Here is a 16,497-nt window from a genome sequence, read left to right on the forward strand (position 1 = left end):
ACGTTATTTCCCAGTTTTTATACAACCGGAAGCCGCCATATTGGATTTCAAGATGGAAAATTGAAATCCGCTGCCATTTTTGAATCCAAGATATCCAATATGGTATTTAAAATAGTAGCTTTGGAACTTGAAAACTTTTCTTTTCCACTAATCTTGGATCAGTGGACCGTCGACAGCGTCAGTCGCTATAAATCAATGGAAACGCATGGTAGTCTTGTCGCATAGGAGTATTGAGCGAAAACCCAAAACATGATAACTTCAAAAAAATATAACTCAAAAACAAACAAAAAACACATCGCTGATTTTTTTATAAGTTGCGTAAAAAGCTTATATTTTCAAGGAAAAATATAAAAACATATTGCGCCCTCTGTCTACAAATCATGAAAACTATAAAACAAATACAATCAATGTTTTTCAGTACAAAATCCGATTTTTTTAATATCAGTATATTTTTCGTTAAAAGTATTTTTAATTACCTTTCATTTGATATTTTCGTCTTTGAAATTGGTTGAGTGGTTCAAAAGTTATGATTTTTTTTAAGAAAATCGTTTTTTGAACCACCCTAACATGGAAATAGTCCCTCTAATGACAAAATAAAAAAGGGGTCTAATATGATGCGATAAAGAACAAAACTACCAATTTTTACGAAATTCTAAGAACCACTATATCGTTTTGCTATGAAAAAAAATCATAACAATAACACGGAGAACAGACGTTAAGACTCGAAACAAATTTTGGAACAAACTGGTGTAAAGATTCCTATTCAACTTAAGCCCCACCAACGCCGACATACTCACATAAAAACCTTTTCTGACAATATGATGGTGCTGGCGTTGCACAACTTACACTAGACTGGTGTGTGCCGGTAGCGCTGAGTGCAATTTTCAATAGAAAATTTATCGACACAATTTGGCGCAAGAAATTGGTGGGCGTTGGCCAAATTTGGATTTTTCAGATATAATCCTAAATAGGACCTATAGATTAACCTCAAGTCCGTGCTCTGTCACAATGTTTCATTGTGATTAATCAACACTCAAAGGGGTAAAATATAAAATTTCGGGTGAATTTGAAAGAAAGGGAACTTGGAGTGTAGAGCGCACTGGACGATTCTGAAGCCTGGCCAAGTGAGTGGGGTATGGGTTTATTTGATTAAACGTCATTTCCAATGTATATATTGATACATTTAAACCATTGGCATTTGAGATAAGACAGAGATAGGATGGAGGGCCCGCTTAGGGAGAGCGTAACCCATGTTATGGTTTCCATTTATTAAATAGTTCAGATAGGCTAGAAATGACAGGTTCATAGTGAGAAAATGTACCATATGGGGCCCGTTCACTGATCAACATCAAATTCACATCGTCAGGCCCTGCCCAAGAATAAGGGGATTGACAATGATTTGTCAAGTTTTATTTTGCATTTTGCATTTAATACTCTAGTAAATCTCACGTCCGTGCTGCATCACAACATTGTGATGTGTCAATACTCACTGGGTTATATGTCTTAGACAAGTTCCAGATTAGTTTCCTATTAATATCTTTTGCATCGCAGTTCGCGAGAGATTACTAATAGCGAATTCGTTTATTATTCAGTTCCAACCTGGATCGGGTATCAAGATTGGGTCTGCTTGTTTTCTGACAAACGTCAGTTTGATCGTTTGTTTTTAAAACCCAGCTCAGGTTGAGGTTCGCACTGACAAAAAGTTCGGTTTCGCACTGGGTTGGAACTGGTTCCAACCCCGATAATAAACAAATTCGCTATAAATATGGGTTCTCTTTTCCGACCATAATAGTGTGAGGGAAGGGGGTGAGTTAAGCGAGCGAAATAGAGGCAAATAAATAGGGAAGACAACACCATGACCCAAATAAGTAACCAATGCATGCGGCTCACACTTAACTTGTTCTATTTCTTTCTTTCTTCCTATCATGTACTAATATTAACTGCCTGAGGACAAATGGGAACACGACCAGAAGTTCAATAGGAGGAAAGTTTGAACAAGAAAAGAAGAATTAGACTTGCACCGGCAAGAGGAAGCAGACAGAAAGGATCATGCCGGTTGGAGATGTCGTGACCGGACTCGATTTCTGGACCATCTATTTCCAAGCGGCTTTATCTGGAACCTTCTTTCTTTTTTTCTAGTTTTCACTAAACAGACGACTTTTTATTTTTTGCTTCCGTTCGTTACGAACTCACTCTTAAGACTCCTTTATTGTGTCCTTTTTATCAACTAACCTACTATTGATCTCTAATGAATTGTTATAACCGATATATTAGTCCTATTCTCTACAGGAGACAGCCAATGTGTACTGGACGAAGCTTGTATCTAGGAAAAATCGTATGTGCAGGAAACCAGCAACACGGGAATACAGAAAACGTCCCCAATGGAAATTGTTGCTGGCAGTGTACTGGCAGCCGAAAAACAATATAAAAATAAAAATAATATACAACCGACAATACCACATGTGAATCAAATTCATCAGTACGTCACAGCAAAGGCACGGGGGCTTATGGCAGCAAAACCCCAACAAGGAAATCAAGCAAACCAATAGGAATTTGACCTGGGCCCAGGTCAAGCAACCGCTCAGAATGGAGGTTTCTCATGTTGGCCCTCTGCATCTCTGGAGGTTCCCAGGATACTTGAGTGAGTGAGCACGTGAAGAGGGACGTAACCAGCAGGAGCGGGAATGAAAGCCGACATAGCTCATGCAGAACAACAAGTCGGCGTGGTGTTTTTGTTCTTCTCTTTTCAGAAAAACAACAAATACTCTATCGCTCTTCTCTATTCTTTTATTCTCTTACTATATCCTACAAATCTGAAGCTAGTGGGACTGCCTACGGGAGCAACAGGCCTGCTGGTGGAAGAAAGTCGTTATGTTATACGACCAAAATTTCCGTAGGTTCACACCTAGTTTAAGTACAATTGGTCGGAAGTGGACAATTTATAGAGGAAACCAGGAGAAGCTAGCGCCACGTAGCGGTGATGTTCCAACTTAACTTTACACTAGTTTCTAACGGAAGTTGGACGTCCGTTCTCTGTGACAATAAATAGTTCCTTTCGCATTGAAACTCCCCTTTGCTTAAAAATGACCAAGCAAGCAGTTCTTCCGCAATCGCAATAACGAAGTTGCGCGAACTTTCAGATTCGTTCGGAAATCAGATTCACGCTGATCTGGCCTTCGGTATTTGTTATGCTCATAAGAACATGGAAGCCCCGATAATTTCAAATCATATTGGTAGAAAAACAACAGAGATTGATCCTTAATATTGACGAAAAGATTTGAGATGGTTCCATTGTTCTGAAACGTACTGTTGTGTTACAAGTACCCAACATTAAAATTATGTTAAGTGTAATAATGCCAAACCTGAAAATTGCGTGTCTTTGCTGCGACTGCATCACTCTATGTTCAAAGGCGACTTTTATAAAAATGAATGTACCTAAAATGTTATTGCGTACGATCATAGTTGGGGACCTCTAGTATCATAATACATTTGGATTTTTCCAAAAATATTAGAAAACAAAATATTGAAAGTTTTTCGACAGGTTCTGAGGAAAATTTACGTGGTAAAACATTTTTTCCCATGTACCACAAATTCACAGAATTGTTGAGTAATCTTCTTTACCAGGGTTGCTTCCACTCACTTGCTATAAAAACATATTATTCGGAATTATGCAATAATTAGAGAAAAGGGTTTAAAGTATGTGTTTGACTCATAAAACCTATCAATTTTGCTTTCAGAACGTCACAATAAGCGATCTTATGATTCGTGAGCGTTCACTCAGAGTGAACACTCACGAGTCGTAAAATTGCTGATTGTGACGCACTGAAAGCAATATTGACAGATTTTATGTGTCTAACACATACTTCACGTCCTCATCTTGTAACTTACAAGTACTAATTATCACTATACCATCTCATGATTTCATAATTCTGAAAAACATTTTTTTATAGCAAGTGAGTGGAAGTAACCCTGTTCTTTACAACCAAATGCTATTGATAATATCACACAAATTTGCTCCACATATTCAATAAAGTCTTTACTTTTCTGTTTCAGCATCGTAGGTGAATGTAATACGGTTGTGTAAATATCACACGATTTCTAGCAAAATTAGGTAAGTCTGTCATTTTTGCTTCTTATCTCTTCCAGCGCGCTTCGAATATTTGTATAATTAACACCAGTTGCTCACCGATTCATTGTTTGATAGTCTATATTGACACTTCCTCCACTATTAAGATGCTATCCCCAAACAGCTTAATTCACTTCACTTGAACAACGTTTCTTTCTTTCTCTTTGAAAAACTGTATAATCCACTATTGGTCAGACGTCCACGTTCTCCGAATCTAACTCTCAACTGATCACATTCGGCGATGGGATGCGCTCTTTATTCCAAATAGTTCTGCCTGTCTGATAACAGCTCTCACTATTACAGTACATACCCGTTTGAAATCACTCGAAAACCAGTCCGTCATCGCGATGAACAAATATTTTTCTCCTTCGACGATGGGCCTTCGAAGGGTGGCATGACGCGCGGCATCGATCGATTATCATCGCCGAACGGAATGGAAACTAACTCGATAGAGAGCTACAATACGCCGGGAACTTAACTTGTTTTTCGATCGCCTACCCACTTAGTCGCTTGAGATGGTGTGAGTGTCGATGCACTGGATTTGCATCACAAAGTGTGTTGGTTGACCATGATGCTACCTATTTACTCCACATACCGGCTGCTGATATAAGGTTGAGGGTGTGTACGGTACAGGCCTTGGTAACTGGAAGTCCTCCTCAGTATACCCAGGAAATAGTTGTATCTTGATCTTGTTGACAACAAAATCAATTGAAAGGTCCTTGAACTCGGTCACTTGCGCAGGATTTCAATTTATTCGTTTGAGCGACTAGGTGTGGGTCAATTTGCAAGCATGGTTGGAAGTAATTCAATAGCGGTTGTTAGTCGCTAGGGATTGAATAATTGCCTCAGCTGATTGTTACAACAAGTGGTACAAATAAACAAAACAACCGCATTGGAAGTCACTGCACACGCTATCACGGTGTGAATGCAACGCGGTGATGCAATTTTGAACTTTCTTGGAAGAAAGTTTCCTTCAGATCACCATGATAATCACAAATCACGAGTAAGAATGCATGTTGTCATTTTCATTGGTCTAATTATGAACAAAATAGTAATTCTTTTCTCGTGATTTGCACATTTTATGTAGAACGCTAGTCCGCAACACAGAAGTCATTTACTTGCAGCTGTATTGCAATGCTTATCGCAGCACGCTGTGTTTTTTTTTCATGCTTCGCACGCTTTATTGTTGTTATTTACAGCAAATCACATGCCAGGCCTGCTTAGTGATACGCGGGTTTTCTTTTTGTTTTGCCAATGGTCAATCCCGATAGTTATTGCTACGTAACTATTCTTGCTTTTGCTCGGGCTATATTGTTTATGATTAGACAAATGTATCAAATTTCACTCCGTTAGTACATTAAAGGGATGATTCAATCGAATCCAATCGTTGCAAATACTTTATGAACGCGTCCACGTTATTCGAGGGGGGCATCGGAATCATTTTTGTTTACTGTTTGTTAATTTGCACAAACAATCTTCCCGCACATGTGCTCTTCCTATAATCATTATCATCGGCGAGTGACACCATTGCTTTAATGTACTTACTGTCGTGGTTTCCTTTGATGGGGCGATAAGCAGCTGTAGATGTTGTTGATGGCAAATCGCCGATAGAGTCGACACTGCATTCACCTTTCAGTACACTTGATCGTGGATCTCCCGGAGCGTGGCTGCATACGCGTTTAGTCTACGGCGTGACCCACTATATGACTGCAACTATCAGCAGCAGGATGAGTATTGCACTCTCGTTTTGTCGTAGTCTACGCGCGCACGATCACGATCAGATGTTTACAAGCTCTGCCAATCAACTGGACAACACACGCCACTGTCTCGGATACCAATGCTCTTAAGTGAACCCCACACGTATCAATATATTGAAGCGAAGGGGAATTATTGACATTAATATTGATGATGTGAATACAGAAATATTGTCAATACCGATGTATTGACGTCAATATTGAATGTATTGACAATACGATTATTGTCAATAAAAGCAATCGTGTACGGTCCACTTTAGATGTAGGTTCTGCTCAGCTGCAAAACAACACTTCACACTACTTGACTTCAGTCCGGTCCGCAGTGTATAATTTTATCCTACACAGTGTGATTGAGGGACAAGTTCGCGGTTGACAGCACACACAGGCGTTTCAAGTTCACGAATGTATCCATGATGTACTACAATGAGTTGATGAAGGGTGTAACTATGTGCACTCGTTTCAAAACACAAATGACGCGATCGAAACCTATCAAACATTGAAAACAAACGTAGTAGGACTAAAAGTCCGAACAACCAACAAGTTGGTTCAGAAATTTTCCGAATTTACATATAAGGAGCAAAGCTATAACTGTAATCGAACGTTCCGTTTTTCTATTTGTTTCTCAAGAATCAGACAACGTCAACAATGTGAATAACGTGCAACCCACGTTATTCACATTGTTGACGTTGCCTTTTAAACGTGACGTAGTAGTAGGGGAGGCAAAAATCAAACAATTCTTCAAGCATATCTTTTCAAAAGGACGTATGTAACATTTGATAGAAAATTAGAAACATCGGATAGCAATGACCAAATGAGATTATTAAATCCTATTTGAAAGTTAATTTTTTTTTTATAATCTGTTTCTGCTATTAGTTGGATAAAGGGAAGCCGTTTAAGAGAATTATGAAAAATGTTGAGTTTTTGCAAACACGGACAAGACTTTTGATAAAACAAAATGATACACCTTTTCCTTGTTTGCTACTCACATACACCTTGATTGATTCGTCGGTATCACATCTTGATTGTCGATTTGACAGATCGGTAGCACATGCGTCAAATCAGATACACCGGTTTATGGTTTGCAGTGAAGATACGTCGATAACTCGGAAAGAATTTAGGATACTGTCTGTTGCGCTGGGAATATGTGCCGAAGCAAACTGTAGTGACTCTACTAAAACAAATATTTATAATATTTATGTTTTTTTAAACATACCTAGCAGCAGCTGAATCCCGTTAAAATGCAATTTGTTTCTACTTATAGCGAATTTGAATGTTATCGTCTGAAACCGAACTTTTTGTCAGTGCTAACCTCAACCTGAGGTACACGGTAAGAAAAAAGTACCCAAAATTGAGTTCCTTTCACTCATCACGTGGCTTCCGTGGGGCTAGGTAAAATTAAGTTAAAGAAGAAAACTCAATTTTGAGTAATCCTGGCGTTGACCAAGTTGACAAAAAAATAATAAAACGGAGCAGACTGGAAACGAACCATGGACGTTGAGATTACGGGGCCCGTGTGTTGACCACTCGTCTATCAACGCTTGTGAAAATGAAATGGTTAAAGGCGCATAAAAACAACCTCAATGAAAATAAACTTATATTTGAGCTCATTTATTATTACTCAATAGTTGAGTAAATTTTAACCAACGCCGCTTTTCTGATTCACTCAACGGCGGACCTCAAATGATAGAATCCAACGTTGAGTTTTTTTTAACTTAATTTTGAGTATTTTTTCTTACCGTGTAGGTTTTAACAACAAACGATCAAACTGACGTTTGTCAGAAAACAAGCAGAGCCGATCTTGATACCCGATACAGGTTGGAGCTGAATAATACACAAATTCGCAATTAGAAACAAGTTGACGCTTCTGCTGATTGAAAATGGTTGCTTTGTTTTTTTTACATCTGACGTTTCGCTGTGAGCATATCTGCAGTTTTTGTGTTATCCTCATATTTTGACAGTTAAGTCACTTTAAAAACAATGAAAAACAATGACCCACATAGGGTGTTCATTAAATATGTTTTTCATAATTCATTAAAATTTCAAATCTTGTTTTTCATGAACTCCTAGGAAAAGCATGTATTTTATAATCGGTTAGAAGCAAAACATCGATTTGTTTATTTTTGCGACTTACGTCCTTTTAAAAAGTTATGCTTTGCTTATTCATTTATTCAAGGACATTATTGATGGAATCCATTTTCCATTCAATTTGTTCTACCACTTCGCATTTTCACGAGCACACATCTGGCGATCTACTTATTGGACAGAGTTCAAAATGAATCTACATGTATACTGCAGAAAAGCAAGCATTTCATTTTCAGATCTGTATGACTTCTGGATGGCGAGATGAGTGCCAGTGGAAACGCAAAGTGGATGGATTGCATGAACTTTCACCTTAAGTTTCTATAAAATTTTAAACGAATGCACCTTCGAATCAACCCTGTGGAAAGTTATTAGCATTATTAGCAAATAAATATTAACAAGCTTGATGGAAAATTTACAATTGTAACCGAAGGCGAGAATTCTATTAATTTAGCCTCCCTAGTTGGAGAAACATACATCGACCATCCTACGTACGTTCATGCTTTTAGGTATTCATTGGCTGCGACTGCGCCGAGATAATGTTGTATATTCCTTCCGAATTAGCCCTGACGACATTTGCGTAAGCAACTGCATGCTCGCTCGAGTGTCGTTTACCTATACCTATACTTCACCGCTTGGATTGTAACACAACTAATCGAAGTTGGATGGCTGGGTGTTTTTTTCCACAGTGTACTCGAGTTTCAAACTCAGGGTGACCAGTGAATCGGAAAAACCGGGAAAAATACTTTGTTCTGTCTTCGATAATTTATGATTTTGAACCTTTGATTTTCAGGACACACAGAACTAAAACCAACAATTTTGACACTTTTTCAAAGCAATTTTGAGCAGATTTTAGAATGAATTCTACAGATAACACCAAAGTATTTCAGGGAAAATGTCATAAAGAGATTTGAATTAAATCTAAGCGGTTTTTGACTTGAACCCCTAGTCAATTGTTTGAGTTTAGAGTAAATTTAAGTAGCTATTTGAAAAATTCCATGGCGATTATGAAGAGGTTTCCAAGATCCATGAAACATACCAAGGGAATTGAATTTTACGGGTACAATTCCAAAGAAATTGTGCGAAGAGTTTTAAGGAAATTCTGAGGATGATTTCAAGGACATTGTCGTGACCGGACCGAGGTTTCCAGCCTCGGCCACGGCAACACGAATTAGCGATGCAGCTCCCACGGGTGCGGCTGCTTCTATTGCTGCTGCTGCTGCTGTTTCTGCTGCTGAGGTTTCTGTTGCTGCTGTTTCTGCTGCTGCTGGTGGTACGTCACCTCCAAAATTCGTTACAAGATTGACTTCAACGAGTTTTTACTTAAACCTAAAATGATCTTTATTTCTTGTGTTTGTGTGGTTTACATTTATGAATTTTTCAAGTGACACAGATGCGTCTTTTCAACTTTAGTTCATTTGAGATTTTAATTATTATTTACAGTTACTAGTCCTATCAGGCCTATTTTAAAGTATGACCACCTTGGTGGGATTGGTTTGATTTGAATTGGAAAAAGGAGACTACTTATAACTACTACACACAGAGAAATGATTTTTAAATTCAAATGGATATATTTTTGGCTCAGGGCCTAATATATTTTTGGTATTGATTCAAATATATTATTCGGTTAATTCAAAGAAAAATATTTTTGAATCAACAAACCGGTTGTAGAGTCAATAATCTGTTTGTTGATTCTAAAAACCATTTTGTTTATTCAAAAATATGTTTCGTTGAAATAGTGATACAATATGTTTGAATCAATAACAAAATACATTAGGCCCTGAAACAAAAATCCATTTTTCTGCGTGTATTTACAACTACAACTAACCTACAACTACTATATACACCTAACCTACTATATACAAATTGCTTATCAAAGCATGTTCTGATAAATTACATTTTTCTGCAAATTTAGTCTTAATTTCGTTAATTCTTGAATCTATTTTGGCAATTCCTGCCTCTTCGTGCAAACTTGTTATTCTAGTGTCGAAAGGGCGATCAAGAACCATCCTCAGCACTCTATTTTGTGCGACCTGAATTTTGTTCCTGTGAGTTTGTGCACATGATTCCCACACAGGAGCTGCGTAGAGTATCGCAGGTGCTATGATTTGTTTGTAGACGGCCAGTTTGTTTACCCTTGAGAGACGAGATCTGCGGCAAATCAGTGGATACAGACACCTAACCAAGGCAGAACACTTGACTACTGTTTTCTCTACATGCGAACGGAAGAGGAGCTTTTCATCGAACAACATCCCGAGATAGGTTACTTCGGCAGACCACTCAACCCTTGTGCCATCCATGATTACAGTACAAGATGGAGCCGGTTTTAGTTTGGGCGATTGCCGATGGAGGAACATGATCGCTTGTGTTTTGGAGGCATTGATTTTGATTTTCCACGTGGTGGCATAATCAGCAAAGGCGTTAAGGCATCGTTGAAGTTTGTTCGTTATTTCACGAGGCATCCTTCCTTTGACGGCTATTGCGGTATATCTGCGAACAGGAAGAACACGCAACCGTCTCCGAGGGGAGGAATGTCGGAAGTATAAATGCTGTAAAGCAAGGGGCCCAGCAGACTGCCTTGCGGGACACCTGCTGGGATGGAAAACGTGTCTGAAAGACAACCATTCAACGATACCTTAAACGACCTTTGCTGGAGGTAGTTACGGGTAATTTTAACCAAATGTAAAGGAAAGTTGAAGTTACAAAGCTTGTACACAAGTCCATCATGCCAAACATTGTCAAACGCCTTTTCAACGTCTAACAAGGCCATGGCTGTGGACTTGGATACAGCTTTGTTACTTCGGATGTTATTCATCACCCGTACTAGCTGGTGATTGGTAGAGTGCCCCTTTCTGAATCCAAACTGTTCCGGAAGGAGAATGTTATTTTCCTCCACAAACTTGAGCAAACGATTGAGAATGAGTTTCTCGAACAATTTGCTCAGCGCTGAAAGGAGGCTGATTGGTCTGTAGCTTGAAGACAATGTTGGATCCTTACCGGGTTTGCGGATTGGTATGATTTTTGCTACTTTCCAGGTGCTTGGAAAATAGTGCAGTTAAAAAAATTTGTTGAAGATAGCGGTTAGGAGAGACTGCACTTTCATGCTGAGTCTCTTCAAGATCAAGTTGAATATTCCGTCAAACCCGGGGGCCTTTATGTTCTTGGTGCATTTCAGCGCTGAGCAAATTTGTTGTACTGTAATCATATCCGCCGGAGGCACGACACAAGGGGAGGCATCTAGGTTTTGAACGCTTTGCGCAACCTGATCATCGAGCGGACTTTGGATAGTCGAGCCAAGCAAATGCTATGAAGCAACATGCTTACCGATCGAATTTGCTTTCTCCTGTGGGGTGATTAAAAGCCGATCGTCATCATTATCGACTCTGAGAGGTGGAACGAGTTTGGGATGAGTTTTCAGGACCTTCCAGAATGGTCTGGAGCGGTCGTCCAGATTCTGGACAACACGCCCGAAACTTTCATTTCGGAGTGAGTCCATTCTGGAAGCAATCTGTCTGTTCAGATCAGCCATTTCACGTTTTTTGCCCAGATCTCTAGTCCTCTGAAACTGGCGTCTACGAACATTTCTCAGACGAATCAAAAGTTGGGTGTGGGAATCAATGGCAATAAACTTACCCCTCACAGGAACTCGTCGGACGCACGCCTCGTCAGCCACGGTTATGGCTTGGTGGAGTCCCTCCAACGCTCGGTCGATATCCTCCACGGTGTCAAGCGGCGGGTTGTCGATGATGTACCTGTCTACCACGCGTCCAAACTGGGCCCAGTTTACGCGATGGTAGTCCTTGCGCAGGCTTGAAGCAGGAGCCACGTTGCAGCCCAGTTCAGCCACCACCGGTTGGTGGTCGGAGCTGAGTTCGTTCAAGGCTACCGGCTTGGACAAGCCGATATTTGTCAGGAACAGGTCTAGCGTCGATGGGTTGCCCGCCGGTGAGATGAATGTTGGTTCATCCGAAAACCAAACGGAGTACAGCCCATGCTGTGAGTGGTCGAACAGGAGACGACCGATATGGTTCTGCTGGTAGTTCCGCCAGGCCTCATGGCGAGCATTCAGATCTCCTCCAACTACGAAGCGGGAACCGGTACGGGTGATGGTGGACAGGTCCTTCTTAAATTCAGCCGCTAGTCCACTGCTGGCGGCACACTGTCGAGGGCAGTAGACGGCAATGAACTGGACGTATCCAGTCGACGACTCCACCTCCACACCAAGGGCCTCGATGATAGAGGTGCGGATATGGGACAGAGTGTGGTATTTTATTCCTTTCTTGACGACGACCGCAACACCACCCCCCCTGGAGCTGGTGCGATCAAGCCGGATAACGTTGTGGTCAGGCAACCAGAAGCTGTCGCCGGACTTTAGATGGGTCTCGGTTAGAAGGCCCACGTCGATGCTGTGCTTGCGGAGGAAGTCGGCAAGCTCAATCTTTTTTGCTCTTACAGAGCAAGCATTCCAGGTGACGATAGTTAGCGGTTTAGACGCCATACTGGATGATGAACTTACCGAGCACTTGGATCTGTTCGGGATTATTGCGGCACTTACGAAGAGCACCGGACATGTTGACGAAAATTTCCATCAGTTCATCCGCTGAGAACAGATCGGGGTTGTTGTTTTGCGTTGTTGGTTGTCTCCAGAATCCAGGGGGGGGGTGGAGAGCTTTGGCCAGCAGAATCACCGGAAGCTTCTTGAGGGGGGGCGGGTTGCACCCGCGAATTCGCTTGCCTTTGCTGGGGAGCACGAAGAGGCGGAAAATCCTCCGTCCTGAATGCTGGGGTTTTGTCCTTCTTGCGTCCTGGTTGATTGTTGCTTGACGCCTGCTTTCGGATGCGTTTGAAGTCCTCGCGTTTGGAGCACTGTCTGTCAGAACCTTGATGTGCACCACCACAGTTAGCGCATTTTATCGCCACGGCTCCATCCGCAGGGCAGTTGGAAGTGGCGTGTTCTTGAGCGCAGTTGCTGCAGCGTGGCTTGATGTTGCAGTTGCGGGTACCGTGTCCAAAATTGAGGCACCGCTGGCACTGCGTTACGTCACGATGACCGCCACGGTATGGCTCCCACCGTACGATGATGGAGTAGATCGATCGGATGGCTTGTAGCGCATTGAGCGTCACCGTCCCTTTCTGGAAGTGCACCAGGAAAAGACAATCCGGGTACGTCTTCACGTTTTCGTCTCTCCTTGTCATTCGGAAGACAGCGATTGGGGCAAGCTTGTACCGGTTGATTTCAGCTTAGACCATCTTGGGGTCGAAGTTTGGTAGACCCCTGATGACTACCTTGAAGGGCTTCTCACCGGGGATGTCGTGCGTGAAGAATTCCGCCTTGGTATCCTTCAGATATTTCACGGCCACTTCGTACTCCGCTTTTGTTCGGAGCATCACCTTGGTGCCGATCCTGCCGAGCTTAAACTCAGCTGCAACGCCCAGCGATGAAAGATCGCCAATCAGCGTGTTGAGTGGGACTTGCTTCACCACCAGTGGAGGAAGCTTCATCGCGGTGGCATCGTCCCGTCCACTCGCACCATCGGACTGGCCTTGATTTTTCTTCCTCTTCTTAGACCGCTTTACCGTGGCTGAGGTGGTATTCCCTACATCGCACAGTGGCTTATTTCGAGCAAAAAAACAGACGCAATTCAGAAACGGGTTTTCAGCTTACGGAAGATAGTGAATCTTATGTAAAAAATTCCGGGGAATCTCATGGTGCCAACCCCTTTCCGGAAAAATGGCAGGAAACGTCCGATTTCTCCCTTTTTCCCCTATAAATGAGAAATATTTGAAAATATCGATCTATAACAATCTGCAACTTCGATAAAGACATTCAAAAACCATTGTACCTTACGTAAAAAAGTCTAAGGAATCGAATGCCAGTATCCCCTTTGATGTCAAAAATCTTAAAGTGGCCCAATTCACCCGTTTTCCCCTATAAGTTGAAATTTTTGGAAATATTGATCTATAACAATCCGCAACTTCAATAAAGATATTCAAAAACCATGCTGCCTCACGTAAAAAAGTCCAAGGAATCGAATAGCGTTATCCCCTTTCATGTCAAAGATCGAAAAGTGGCCTAATTCACCCGTTTTCCCCTAAAAATTGAAATTTTTCAAAATATCGATCAATAACAATCCGCATCTTCGATGAAGGCAATCAAAAACCATGCTACCTTACGTAAAAAAGTCTAAGGAATCGAATGCCAGTATCCCCTTTGATGTCAAAAATCTTAAAGTGGCCCAATTCACCCGTTTTCCCCTATAAGTTGAAATTTTTGGAAATATTGATCTATAACAATCCGCAACTTCAATAAAGATATTCAAAAACCATGCTGCCTCACGTAAAAAAGTCCAAGAAATCGAATGCTGGTAACCCCTTCAACGTCAAAGATCGAGAAGTGGCACAAATTGCCCGTTTTCCCCTATAAGTTGTTTTTTTTTTTAAATTTCGATCTATAACAATTCAAAACTTCTATAAAGACATTCAAAAACCAAGCTACTATACGTAAAAAAGTCCAAGGAATCGAATGCCGTTATCCCCTTTTATGTTAAAGATCGAAAAGTGGCCTAATTCACCCGTTTTCCCCTAAAAATTGAAATTTTTCAAAATATCGATCAATAACAATCCGCATCTTCGATGAAGGCAATCAAAAACCATGCTACCTTACGTAAAAAAGTCCAAAGTATCGAATGCTGGTAACCCCTTCAACGTCAAAGATCGAGAAGTGGCACAAATTGCCCGTTTTCCCCTATAAGTTGTTTTTTTTTTTAAATTTCGATCTATAACAATTCAAAACTTCTATAAAGACATTCAAAAACCAAGCTACTTTACGTAAAAAAGTCCAAGGAATCGAATGCCGTTATCCCCTTTTATGTTAAAGATCGAAAAGTGGCCTAAATCACCCGTTTTCCCCTAAATATTGAAATTTTTCAAAATATCGATCAATAACAATCCAAAACTTCGATAAAGGCAGTCAAAACCCATGATACCTTACGTAAAAAAGTCCAAGAAATCGAATGCCGGTAAACCCTTTAACGTCAAAGATCGAGAAGTGGCACAAATTGCCCGTTTTCCCCTATAAGTTGATTTTTTTTTAAATTTCGATCTATAACAATTCAAAACTTTGATAAAGACATTCAAAAACCAAGCTGCTTTACGTAAAAAAGTCCAAGGAATCGAATGCCGTTATCCCCTTTTCATGTTAAAGATCGAAAAGTGGCATAAATCACCCGTTTTCCCCTAAATATTGAAATTTTTCAAAATATCGATCAATAACAATCCAAAACTTCGATTAAGACATTCAAAACCCAAGCTGCCTTACGTAAAAAAGTCTAAGGAATCGAATGCTGGTATCCTCTTTAATGCCAAAAATCTTAAAGTGACCCAATTCAACCGTTTTCCCCTATAAGTTGATTTTTTTTTTAAATATCAATCTATAACAATCCACAACTTCGATAAAGATATTCAAAAACCATGCTAACTTACGTAAAAAAGTCCAAGAAATTGAATACCGTTATCCCCTTTCATGTCAAAGATCGAAAAGTGGTCTAATTCACCCGTTTTCCCCTATAAGTTGAAATTTTTGAAAATATTGATCAATAACAATCCGCAACTTCGATAAAGACATTCCAAAGCCATGCTACCATATGTAACAATAAGTTGAAGAGATCAAATTCCGGCATCCTTTATACTACCAAAGATCAGAAAGCAAATCAAATGTTGCCCGCTCAAGACATTTTCATTAGAAATAATAAGAAGCGTTTTGACTTTGACTTTGCACCTGTGCAAAAATGTTATCAATTTTAATTCTTTTTTATCATGTAGTATCATCCTAATCGCTTTCCTCTTCACTCTCATTTGATTCATCATCGCCCATCTCCTCATCATCACTTTGTACATTGCTATCGTCTTCATCGGCCTTATCCCTATCATCTTGATCGGAATAGTAAAATGTCATCTGTCGCTCAAACAGCTCGTCTTTTATTCTTTTCCGTGAGCGTTCTGCTGGAACATCTTGATCAGCGTGTTTCGGGTCTGACCAGGTCAATGAGAGGCGCATCATGTCTTCCAAGTTGTTCTCTGGTGACGTTTTCCGAGAAAGATACGTTCTGCCATATTTGGACCGTTTATGGCACCTCTCACCGGCTTGTTCATCCGCAAAACTTAGAGGATATGGCTGAAATGGTTCAGTTATGAAATTAGTTTTTCTTACTGCCATAAGAATCCTTTAATTATAGTTACCAATTTTTCGATGTACTCCGGTAGGTGTGAATATTTATGCATTGATGGCGGTATTTTATTATTCAGGAATGGAAACTGCTTCCAGATCTGCTGTTCAAGCTGCGCATACAATTGTCTGACTTTTTCGGCGTTAAGATGTTTGGATGACAATGCCAAAGAACTTATCATTCTGAGCTTTTCTACCAACTCCTGGCTGATTCCCAAAACGGCGGAGAAGTTCTTTGGATCAGCGAGGAGTCTTCGAGCCATGTTTCCGTTATTGGATGAGCCGCTTCCTCCGATTTTCGGTCTATTTATTAA

The 16,497-nt window shown here is 40.5% G+C and overlaps 1 protein-coding gene across 1 annotated transcript in view; it reads right to left on the reverse strand.

Moving 5' to 3' along the window:
* aay (phosphoserine phosphatase) overlaps positions 1-6,313 on the reverse strand; it is a 169,273-nt gene extending 162,960 nt beyond the window's left edge. The window contains exons 1-2 of the mRNA XM_065226967.1: positions 6,136-6,313; positions 5,672-5,968 (exon numbers count right to left, since the gene is read on the reverse strand). Of these exons, the coding sequence (XP_065083039.1) occupies positions 5,672-5,751 (80 nt within the window). The 5' untranslated portion in view covers positions 5,752-5,968; positions 6,136-6,313. The remainder of the gene's footprint in view (positions 1-5,671; positions 5,969-6,135) is intronic.
* Between the last annotated feature and the right edge of the window lie 10,184 nt (positions 6,314-16,497).

The sequence above is a fragment of the Ochlerotatus camptorhynchus genome, unplaced genomic scaffold, assembly GCF_037179485.1.
Source record: "Ochlerotatus camptorhynchus isolate MF236.1 unplaced genomic scaffold, CSIRO-AGI_Acam_v1.1 ptg000265l, whole genome shotgun sequence".
Taxonomy (NCBI): domain Eukaryota; kingdom Metazoa; phylum Arthropoda; class Insecta; order Diptera; family Culicidae; genus Ochlerotatus; species Ochlerotatus camptorhynchus.